At 36.1% G+C, this 12,592-nt stretch overlaps 1 protein-coding gene across 1 annotated transcript in view; it reads right to left on the bottom strand.

The window, feature by feature from the left end:
• Positions 1 to 12,592, bottom strand: part of Ptprm (protein tyrosine phosphatase, receptor type, M) — an 819,406-nt gene that overhangs the window by 631,091 nt on the left and 175,723 nt on the right. Inside the window, exon 2 of the mRNA XM_013027176.1 lies at positions 5,062 to 5,184. Within this exon, the coding sequence (XP_012882630.1) occupies positions 5,062 to 5,184 (123 nt within the window). The remainder of the gene's footprint in view (positions 1 to 5,061; positions 5,185 to 12,592) is intronic.

Here is a 12,592-nt window from a genome sequence, read left to right as displayed (position 1 = left end):
CAGGAGTCAAACCTGAAACAAACACATTTTAAATGTGAAAGGCTGGAAAAAAATCTAACAAGCAAACGGCCTCCATAAATAGGCAGGAATTGAAATACAAATATCAGATAAAATAGACTTCATATTAAAATTAGTTACAAGAGATAAAGAAGGATGCTACATACTAATTAAGGGATCTCTCCTTCAGGAGGATATTACAATACTAAATCTCTATTTGCCAAACAATGGAGCACCCAAATTTATCCAAGAAACACTACTTTTCCAAATCTCACATAGATCCAATTGTTGGGGAATTTTAACACAACACTATCCCCACTAGATAGATCAAGTCAGCAAAAACTCAACACATAAACCACAGACATAAACAACTGTATAGATCAACTAGATTTAACAACATCACCAAATACTTCACCCAGCAGCATCAGAATACACATTCATCTCAGCAGCACATGGAACATTTTCCAAAATAGACCACATATTAGGTCACAAAGCCAACTTGTCCAAATTCAGAAACATTGAAGTTATTCCTTACATTTTCTCAGACCACAAGGAATAAAATTCGAACTCAACACCAAAAGCCACCAAAGAAAGTCCAGTAACACATGGAGGCTGAACAACACACTGTTGAACCACCAGTGGGTCATGGAAGAGATTAGAAAGGAAATTCAAATGTTCATGATATTCAACAAAAATGAACACACAAACTATCAACTACTCTGGGACACAGCAAAGGCAGTACTCAGAGGAAAGTTTATAGCTCTAAGTTCCTACATCAACAAATTGGAGAGATCTGAAACCAACAATTTAATGAGACATCTGAGTCTCCTTGAACAAGAGCAGCAAGATAAACCCCAATCCAGCAGACATAAAGAAATAATCAAAATTAAATGCATTAGAATCCAAAAAAAACATAGAATCAATAAAACAAAGAGTTGGTTCTTTAAAAAAACTAACAAAATTTAAAGACCCTTAGCAAATCTAATCAGAAAAAAAGAAGAGAATACACCCAAATAGGTAAACTCAGAGATGAGAAGGGAAACTTCACCACAGAAACAACGCAGATTCAGAACATTGTAATGGAATACTTCTCAAACCTTTATGCTATTAAGTTTGAGAACTTGGCAGAAATGGACCTTTTCCTAGCAAATATCAACATGCCAAAACTAAACCAAGATGAGTTAAACCACCTTAACAGGCCCATATCAAGCATTGAAATAAAAACAGCACTAAGAGACCTCCCATCTAAGAAAAGCCCAGGACCAGATGGTTTTACAGTGGAATTCTACAAAGCCTTCAAAGCAGAGCTCACTCCAATACTCCTCGAAATCTTCAATGAAATTGAAAGACAAAGTTCACAACCGAAATCATTCTATGAAGCCATCATAACCCTCATCCCAAAACCAGGCAAGGACTTATCAAAGAAAGAGAATGATTGATCCATTTCTTTGATGAACATCGATGCAAAACTTCTCAACAAAATTTTGGCCAATCGACTTCAACAATTCATCCAAAAAATCATACACCACGATCAGACAGGATTCATTTCAGGGATGCAAAGCTGGTTCAATATACGAAAATCAGTTAACATAATTCATCACATCAACAAGAGCAAGGATAAGTACCACATGGTTATTTCAATAAATGCAGAAAAGCATTTGACAAGATCCAACACCCATTTATGATGAAGGTTCTGGAAAACTTAGGAATCCAGGGAATATTCCTCAATACAATCAAGGCTGTTTATGACAAACCTACACCCAGCATTATACTCAATGGTGAAAAACTAAAGCCATTTCCTCTAAACACAGGAATGAGACAAGGATGTCCATTTCTCTTCAATCTAGTATTAGAATGCCTAGCTATAGCAATAAGACAAGATGCAAACATGAAGGAGACCCAAATAGGGTAAAAAGAAGTAAAACTCTCCTCTTTGTAGATGAAATGATCTTGTATTTAAAAAATCCCACGGACTCCACTCCCAAATTACTCAAGCTGATTCAAAACTTTGACAAAGTAGCAGGGTATAAAATTAACCCTCAAAAATCAATGGCATTTCTGTATGCCAACAATGAGAAAAGCATGGCTGAAATCAGGAAAGCAACTCCATTCATAATAGTCCCACAAAAAATAAAATACCTAGGAATTAACTTAACCAAAGAAGTAAAGAACCTCTACGATGAAAACTTTAAAAACCTGAAAACGGAAATCAAAGCAGAACTTGGAAAGTGGCAAAAATTCACATGCTCCTGGATTGGAAAGATTAACATCGTGAAAATGGCAATCCTTCCCAAGGATATCTACAAATTCAATGCAATACCTATCAACATTCCAACCTCATTCTTCAAGGACATAGAAGAGGCAATCCAAAAATTCATATGGAACAATAAAAGACCCCAAATAGCAAAAACGATACTTAACAGAAAGAACGGTGCTGGAGGATTATCAATACCAAATTTCAAACTCTACTACAAAGCCATAGTAATCAAAACAGCTTGGTACTGGCACAAGAACAGATCTCAGAACCAATGGAATAGAATTGAAAACCCAGAAATGAACCTACAGACCTATAGCCATCTAATCTTTGATAAGGGTGTTAAAAAAATAGAATGGAATAAAGACAGCCTCTTCAGTAAATGATGCTGGCAAAATTGGTTAACTACTTGTAGAAAACTAAAGCTAGATCCTTATATATCACCCTGCACTAGAATCAACTCCAAATGGATCAAAGACCTCGGATTCAAAGCAGACACTCTGAAAACATTACAGGATGGAATAGGAGAAACCCTAGGCATAGGCCAAAATTTTCTTAATAGAGACCCAGAAACACAATAAATCAAAGAAAGGTTGGACAAATGGAATTGCATGAAATTGAAAAGCTTCTGCATGGCAAAGGACATAGCTAGTAAGATCAATAAAAAGCCCACAGATTGGGAGAAGATCTTCACTAGCCATACAATGGACAAGGCTCTCATATCTAAAATATACCTGGAACTCAAAAAATTAAATCCCCCAACAACAAATCTTCAAAGAAACCACTGCCCAATAAGTAAGTCAGCTAAAGACTTAAAGAGAAACTTCTCTGAAGAGGAAAGAAGGATGTCCAGTTGACACATGTAGAAATGCTCAACCTCTCTAGCCATAAAAGAAATGCAAATCAAACCAACATGGAGATACCACCTCACCCCAGTTAGAATAGCTATAATCAAGAACTCTAATAACAACAGATGCTGGAGGGGATGTGGACAGAAGAGAACCTTACTACATTGTTGGTGGGAGTGTAAACTTTTCAACCACTTTGGAAAGCAGTATGGAGGTTCTTCAACAGACTCCACATAGAGCTCCCCTATGACCCAGCAATCCCACTTTTGGGCATTTACCCAAAAAAATGATCACAAACAAGACCATAATAAAGCTATCAACACAACTATGTTTATTGCAGTATTATTTACCATAGCTAAGATCTGGAACCAACCCAGATGCCCCTCAGTAGATGAATGGATCAAGAAAATGTGGTATATGTACACAATGGAATTCTATGCCTCCATCAGAAAGAATGACATTGCCCCATTTGTTAGGCAATGGAAAGACTTAGAAAAAATTCTATTAAGTGAAGTAAGCCAGGCCCAAAGGAACATAAATCCCATGGTTTCCCTTATTTGCAATAACTAGTAATTGTCTGAGGCAAGCAGAAAAGGTCAGATAAGTTGATGTTAGGGAAATGAACCCCAAGATAAGTATTCAAATGTTTTTCTTTCTTTCATGCAATAGTTTCTAGCATATTTACAAGATAGTTTCTATGGTGCTTTGTATGTCCCTCCCCCACGGTATAACCCCTGCTTTCACTGTATTTGATGTTGGTGTAATTTGTGGAGGGGAAGGGAAAAAACAAATTGTCTAACTAGGGATACAGGTGGACCCATTGTGACAATGAGATGTACGAGTCGTTATGTCGAAAAAGAACTTGACAACTTTGGTGGGAGGGGGGAAGATCGGGCAGGACTGGGTAATGGGAAGGGATGGGAAGGGGAAACAACGAGGTGGCAACAATGCTTGATAATAATTGTACTCGATACCTTGCCCATGTAATTGTAACCCCTCTATGGGGTATCTTAACAATTAAAAAAAAACTAAAAAAAGAAAAAGAAAATGTAATCTGTGGGTAACTGAACAAAGAGCTGAAGAAAAAAAACTCCATAGTACTCCAGAGCCCAATGTTCCTTTATTTGACATTATGAAGAGTTTAAGGTAGGAAGGGAAGAGTAGGAACATGGTTGGCAACAAAGGTTAGTTATATTTACATTAAACTCTACTTCATGCTTCAAAGCTATCTTTGCAAGATCACTTATGAATCCTAAATTGGTATGATCATCAATCCATCACTATAATGAACCTGTAAATCTAAAATTTTAAAGGGTTGTCCAAAGTTACAACCAGAAAAGGAGGCCCAATAAAACTAGACAAGCTCAAGTATGATTGCAATTTTCCAGTCTCTATCTTCCTATTCTTCCATCCAAAATCATAGTTAAATTCTTGCTGGCTTTAGTAAAATACATGTCTTACTCAGCACCAAATGGAACACTTCTCAAGAGCTTGGTGAAATTACATCTACATTTATGCAACACCATTGAATCTCTGAAGGCTTTCAAGATCACTGGGTATCCTCCCAGATTTCCCACATGCTAAGTAAAGGGAGTCACCTCCAAAATCTCCTATGTGACAGATTTATTATTTGCATTCTCCAACAACAGTTCCCTCCATGAGTCAGAAAAGACAGTCATCTACTTTTCATATCAATTGGAAGGACCAATTTATAAAGACATTAGTCTACCTAAAGTGTATCTATCCAAAGCTAAAGTAAATCATCACTAGACTTTTAAGGAGGACATTCCAAGTTCACACCTTTGTAATCATTCTTACTAGCTGACAGCCATCAATTGTTGCCCTCAAAGACCAAAACCCTTCTTCTTTTCACCAATATCCCATGACCAATAGTCACCGGATGTTTAAGACTCTTGTTTAAGACTCTTTTAGTTTAAAAAAACCTGACAATTAAGAGCAAACCTGATGGCATCCATGGATCAGAAGTTGGTTTGGTCAAAGTGTTTACTTGATCCCAATTGAAGTCATCATCTTCAGATTGACTGTATCCACATGTGCTATACGGTTCATCAAAGACACAACCACCTATAATGTGAAAGAATAAAAAAGTAATGTAAATAACAGCCAGATTCGGGAATAAGCTGTGGTGACTACAGGAGGCCACATACTTGCTTGATATCACATTAAATTTGGCTTGACCTGTTTGAATGGGAAGCTCAGATCTGACCTTTATTGCACTCTTGCTAATTATTGTAAACTCTCAAAAGTATGCCTTGTCCTTTCTGTTACGTTATTTTCCTCTCCAAAAGGAATTCAATGGTGATAGAAAAAAACTGAAAGTAGGACATACTCAAATTTAAAACTGCATTTTCCAGATGTATAGGAATTGAGAAAATTCATCTTGCATCCAAAACTGTAATAGAACATCCTTAAGTATTCAATATGCTTTCAATAAGAAAAAACACAGCATAATTTGTCAAAAAAAGAAAATGCTTCCACAACAAAAATGGCACAATGTCAGAGAAAGAAAAGACACAATACAAACTACAGATAGTTAAAGTTTACAAACCATTTTCAAAGGACAGTACTAAATCTAACATAGAACAGGTTTCACTTTATGATTTTGGAAACTTGAGGTCTCAAAATTAAAAAAAGATTATACACTTATTTTATAGTCTATATGTTTTAAATGCAATAATAATTTCAAGATTAAACATGTGGCAAACATCTGCTTAATTCTGGTACTAGAAATAAACTACTTAAATAAAGGAACAACAAATAATAGAAAATGCAGAATATGCATAAAAGTTCAGCTGTTACAGCATCAACAGCATACAGCAAATGATGATTTCAGGTTCCACCCTACAGTGTCTTAAATGTCTTTGAGTTTGAATGATCATGGTATCAAATCTTTTGCCAAATATTTCCCATGGATAAAGTACATGACTATATTGATCATAATAATGATTATGAAAATAAGCCACCCATTACATAATGGATATTTACTGTATAACCCAACACCTAATATGTTAATTATAATAAGTCAATATATTAATTGTGATTGCTTGTCAAAAAAGAGAAGTAGCATCGATGTCAAGAAAACATGAATGCAAATCTTATGAGATGTGTCTAAACTCTCAATGCAGGAAGATTGTGAGTTGAGGTCCACCTTGGGGCAGATAGCACCGTGCAGGCCCGCATGATCTTTAGAGCAAGACTTTAATCTCTAATAATAATGATAATAATAATAGTAATAATAAAGTCAGGTATGGCAGCATAGGCCTGTAATCCCAGATTCACTCAGAAGGAAGAGACAGTAAGATCATATTTTGAAACTAGCCTAGACAAAGCTGTTAAGACCCCTATATCACAAAAAGAAAATAAATGCAAAAAGATTAGGGATGTGGCTCAATTAGAGTGCCTGTCTAGCAAGTTCAAGGCCTTGAATTCAAATTTAAGTATCATAAACAATAAACAACAAAAATAATTCTACAAACTAAGAATATTTAATACTATACATTCAATGTATGATGAAACTAATGGGTGTGTATTACCAAAAGGAACACAGATATCAGAAGTCAAAAGTGTAACTCAACCCTACATTCTCCCAGAGAGCCAGTCAGGTTCCTAACAGATAAGATAAGGGATTAAAGTCAGAACTTTGTAAAGTACACCTACCATGTAAAAAATTCCCCTTAAGATGTCTCATGATTTCCCTTCCCTTCTGTGCTTCAGATAAACGTATATACAAAATGGTGAGACAAAGGACAAATGGGCAACTAATGCAACAGCGATATACACAAGACAATATGCTGGAAATTATCTGTACAACATGGAGGAGGGTGGGGAAAGAGGGAGAAAAATGAGGGAAGGAGTAACAAGTTAGACAAGAAAATGAGGGAAGGAGTAACAAGTTAGACAAGAAATGTAATCACTACCTTACTTATATAACTGTAACCCCTCAGTACATCACCTTGACAATAAAATTAAAGATTTCTAGCCATTTGGAGGTGAGGGGGAGTCTCATGCTTGACTTCTAGAGATGTATACCCATTTATCTTATCTCTATTCACTTTGGTAACAGTGAACCTCTCTGCTCCTACACAGGAGGACTATCATGCTCTTAAGTCTTCACTTCTCAAGATAAAACATCCTGTTCTCTCTTCAATCCCACCTACTAGAACATTTATGACCCATCACTTACTGGCAGGTGTTCTCACTGGTCCCAAAGAATAGCACTCAGCACTGGACTCAGAAATAATGTAGGCCCTAGCCTTGACCTCTTGCTCTACTGACAGCCCAGGAAACTGCTGAGAGTATGAGGTCCATCCACCATTTCTATAGCACTACTCTCTAGCAGTTTCTCCTTTATTGTCCACTTTTCCCTACTAAATCCATCTTGTTGCTCTCAGGGTATACTCTGGCCTGTGGAGAGCTTGTGGAATCCTGACCTTGCTATTCAGGTATTAGCCATCTTACTAGATTCATGTTTCAGATTGAACAAATATTCCTAATCAGAAAAGGCAAAATCCCAAAGACTCTCACATCTTAAACTTCTTAAACATCTCCAATATGACACATGGAAAATTCTACACCCTCCCTCATGTTGATGGGTCAAGATCAAAATGTACAAACACTAAAACACTGCATCGATATTCATTCAGGCTGTATGTAGAAGGAATACATGATACAAATGAATTATATTTATTTAGACATTAATAAAATCCCCACAATCTCAAATTTAATATATATATATATATATTTCATTATAAAAACAATTTCAAAATTCGAAGTATTTCTGGCCCCAAACCTTTGGAAAACTTGTATCTGCCAATTTCGTGAGGGGCTGTCTACATTTGTCTCTACATGCCAATAAATGGTCATCAAGAGAGAGACAAGGAACTCTAGGCTATTCTAAGTAGTCTTTCTCAGCTTTCTGCCTCTGTCTTGCTAACCAATTCTAGTTACAGGCCCAAAATCAGTGCACTATCTTCTGGAATACTTTGAACCATTCTGGTCACAATTAAATTTTCCCCAGGGAAAAGAAATCTCATTATAAAAGATACAGGATTAAATTCAACGTTTCACCTTGACAACAAATGGTCATTTATATCTCCCTCTTACTGAATTTTCAACAAGTATGGGAGCAAGGTGGATTTATTGAGTTTATAATGCTAATGGCTTTCCAATATGGGGTAAGAAATGTCAGAACTGTGTGCAAACATTTATGAGAATTTTTTCCTTGGATGCAAACTCTATTTTAAAGGTAGAGAACAGTTTCAGCACTGAAGGGATAAGCCTAAACAGCAGTGGCACAAATAACAGTAAAAATGAATAAAATAATAATCAATTTTGACAGAACTGGCCCCCCAGGGGAGACACACACAGCATGCTGATGAAGCCCTGTAGCATCGGCTTAAACAGCAAGCATTTGGGGCAGCCTCATAAGCCAGGCCAGGCTGGTGCATGACTAGATTTACAAAATGACTGCTGGCACTGAAAACACACACAGGTACCCAGGCAAGAACATGTGTGGCTGACAGCAACCCCCAAAGACCCATACAATGCCAACACAAGGATATCATTTTCTCATTTCACAGAGCTGTTTTTATCACTTGAAAGGAAACATAAAATGTCTAATATGGCTCTTTCTGTACCCAGTATGATATCAAGCCCCTCCAAAGTGAGTTGATTGTACTATGAATTTCTGATGGCCTAGAATATATTCCCCCTGCATAATCATCTTTATTAGTGAGCCCCCCCCAAGACAGGAAAGATGGCTTACAGAACTAAAATAAGTTGGGGACTTATTAAGATAGTAAATGTGGTTTATTGAGCTAAAATAAGGATGAGCTTTAAGGAAATGATGTCAGTTCTGAAACAACCAATTAAAGAGAGAACTATTAAGCTTCTGGCTTTCCAAGTAGCTTTAAGTAGCAGCAATATGTACAAGTCAAACACCCCCAGGTATTTTTCATAAAATATGAATATTTTATGGACATATATCTGGAAGCTCATGGGCAGCAGAGGAATTCTGTTCAAAAGCAATACTGCATCTAAGTTACATGGGTATTCCCTAGAGTGGGTATACCTAATAAATGCTTCCTTTACAAATGCACAATGAAATCCTCATAATTCTATGCAGAATCTGGATGCAACAATTTTTCCTGAAAGTTTTTTTAAAAAGTATAATGTAATATCCACTCAAACAATGAAAAACATGTTGATACAGTTCCATACACCATCTAGCCTGGTTCTGGTAGATCCCAAGATAACACAGCTGCAAAATGTGACTGAATCACCGAACACATTCACTTTTTATTGTAGTTGAAAAGTATAAGCCAGTTAAATGTTAATGAAGTCTCTGCAAATCATGGCTCTCCAGCTCTTTTTTTTTTATCTTGGCAATAATTAGATAGCAAGGCTAGCTGTCTATAAAGGTCATTCCTGATTTATGAAAATAAAATATTATCATTTGCATACTGAAGAGAATTTCTTTCTTTTCACTTAACAGCAATGACAGTTCAACAGGAGTAATATGAAACCATTAAGTTATAAGGTAAAATAGAAGATGGCTTTGCATCAGGTACTCTGGGATTACCCCTATAACATCAGCTGCTCTAGATACAGAAACCTGTAGAGTGTTTGAAACTGGTCCCAAGTAAAAACACCCCCCAACTCCCCACAAAAGTAAAAATAGGGCTGTGGAAGTAGAAGTGGCTCAAGTAGTAGAGTGCCTTCCTAGTAAATACTAGGCTTTGAGTTCAAATCTCAATGTTGTATGTGTATGGGGCGGGGGGGGGGGAGAACCAGAAAGAAGGCATCCCAAAGAGAACCTTCTAGACATTTCATATAAGCATTCTATGTACTTTTGAAGCTCTAGGCCTATAAAGGAGACGTTAGAAAACAAATTGACAGGGATTAGAATTCACTATTTAAGGTCGTATCTTAAAATTTTCTTTCTAATTGTGAGCCATGGATATGCCATATATATGCAAAGGTATATGCACAGTGTAGAAACAAAACCTGTTTCATCCTGCTCTTAATTTTATAAAAAGGCAGCTCTAGATCTAAAAAAATTTGATCTCAACACATTTAAAAGTTGCTAGCTTTATATATCCTTAAAAGTTTTAGGATGAGAGCCATTATCAGGGACTGATTATTTAGCTTGAAGTTGTTAACCAACACTCAATGGGCAAGAGCACTAATAAGATAGAGAGCAACCACATGGGGGGATGGCAGCCATAGTCTGCATAAAGGACAATATAGTTAATACTTTATTCCTTACAACTAATGAAAGACTTTGTATGGATATGTTAGATTGCAAGAACTCACTGCATGAGAAAAATCATACAAACATATGTGTATGGATTATCTCATCTAGTTTTCTTTAAAACTCTGGAGACAAGCATCCATATATGTATAGCAGTCATCAACTTTAAATCCACTTTCCATCATTTGCTTTGCCAAAATGTGCCCTTTACCTATATTTCCTGTCCCAGAGAACAGAAAACTCCACTTCCTGGGTAGAAAGTCTGAGACTCAGTAGGAAGGACAGCCTGCCTCAGCAAAGTAGCAGAGTCCTCAGGACGCTGCAGGTACTTGCTCTTCATCTGGCCCCTCCAGCAAACATAGATTTTTCCCTGATCCCCTCCATGGTTTTGTAGCAAAGAAATCCAGTGGAGTACCTCCTTTTAATAGCTTGTACTATACTACAAGTCTCCCTCCAAGTCCTATAGTGATTTCTTTTATTGCAGCCCGGCATTGGACACCAGCCTAGAAGGGTCTCCTGCATGGCCCAATGTTTTCCCTGAGGGTAGTGGCTGCTCTACTCATCTCTGTAATTTTTAGAGCTCTTATTAGCTCATGCTAGCCAATCCCAGATATTCTAATCCCCCAGTTTAGGTATACAATATTTTTATTTAATTTTCTCTATTTGAGTTACTATGTTATATCATCCTTCTGATTGGATGCCGATCAATGCACTCCTATTTTTTTACAAACAGCAATTTATAGTGGTGGATACTGGATCAACAGTCATGATACTCAATGTGTATCAATGTACTCAATGGAACTAGGTAACTTGAAGACATGGGTAGGGGTGGGACATATGGCAAAGAGAGTAACAGGAGAGATGATCAAGATGCATTGTACTCACAAATTGATTTACTATCCTCATGAGTTGAATTGAAACCCCTTTACACACATAATTTTAAAAATAGAAGAATTTTTTTTAAACCTTACCCAAAGTTCCACAAGTTTCAGGGCATGCTCTGGAGTTCCAACAAGGTCTGCATCCAAAGCTCTTTCTAGTCTGTATATTTTTACTCACCCCCTATAAAGCCAGCAAATAATAAACCAACTGAAAAGAGAACTGCACAATAAACAAGTGCAGTTTGTAAGAAGCCAGGGAGAATGATCAAATGTTAATTTCATAAACTTGTAACTTAAACACACATCTTGAATGGTTTTTGCCTTAAAGAGGTTAAATTGACTTATACACTCCAGTAATCATTCTGATTATTGCAATTATAGTCCATTTAAAGTTATTTTGTAAAAAATCTGTAATACTCCTTGAGGAATTCTCCAGAACATTTTTCTTATTTGTTCTAAATACAGAATGACCCCATTTAAGGCATCCCTTATCAAATGAATAAAGTATTAAATGAATCTCTCCATAAAGAAAATAGATTTTAAAATAGTATGAAAGTATCCCCTCAAATAACTAATATCCTGTGTTCCATTCTCCTAACATACATCAAATTTTAAGACTCTGTAAGATAAATGGCTGTAAGTTATACAATTCAAAGAACAAACAGAAAGTGAGCTATAATAGACATAATTTTTTAAGAGTAAAGGAAAAAAAAACCTATACCAACATGCTAGAGTCTCTACTTTCTTCCTTTAAATCACACTGACATCTACATTTAATTGCCTGCCAAGCAATAAAAGTCTATAATGTCTCTTAAACTTTGAGTGTGCTGGTGATGTTTAGTGAATCAGACACTAAGCATTATAGAAATGCTCTTGTACATAATTTAATCTAGCAAGTAGATTTTTCCACATTGCAGAGGCATTTAAATAGCTAATGCTATCTCTGTTGTAAAAAGTGCTATTTACCCATGGATATATCCCATAGAATACAAAGGAAATGAGTTGTCTTGTTCCAAAGGTTTCTGTGGCTTATTACACTTACCATATACTTCACATCAATCTACAGATTCTTAACATGTTATTTTTTATATTGATGTTAAAATCTGTTTTTGTAATGAGTAATGATTTTATTTCTAAACACAGTTCAGACACAGACAAAGTTAAGAGACTTAACTATCTCTGTTTTTACATATACTAATTAAGTACCTAATGAGGCTACTACTGGATTTAATTAAACCACTCACATAAATTCCCTTTGTAATTAGAATATACCTGAACTTAACTTAAGTTCTTGGGTCATGCACCAAAATTCCAAAAACCTTAACTGTAAAATCTAGGA

This window comes from Dipodomys ordii, unplaced genomic scaffold (genome assembly GCF_000151885.1).
Source record: "Dipodomys ordii isolate 6190 unplaced genomic scaffold, Dord_2.0 Scaffold100, whole genome shotgun sequence".
NCBI lineage: Eukaryota > Metazoa > Chordata > Mammalia > Rodentia > Heteromyidae > Dipodomys > Dipodomys ordii.
Note: the sequence above shows the minus strand (reverse complement) of the source record. Positions and strands in the feature narration are given on the sequence as shown.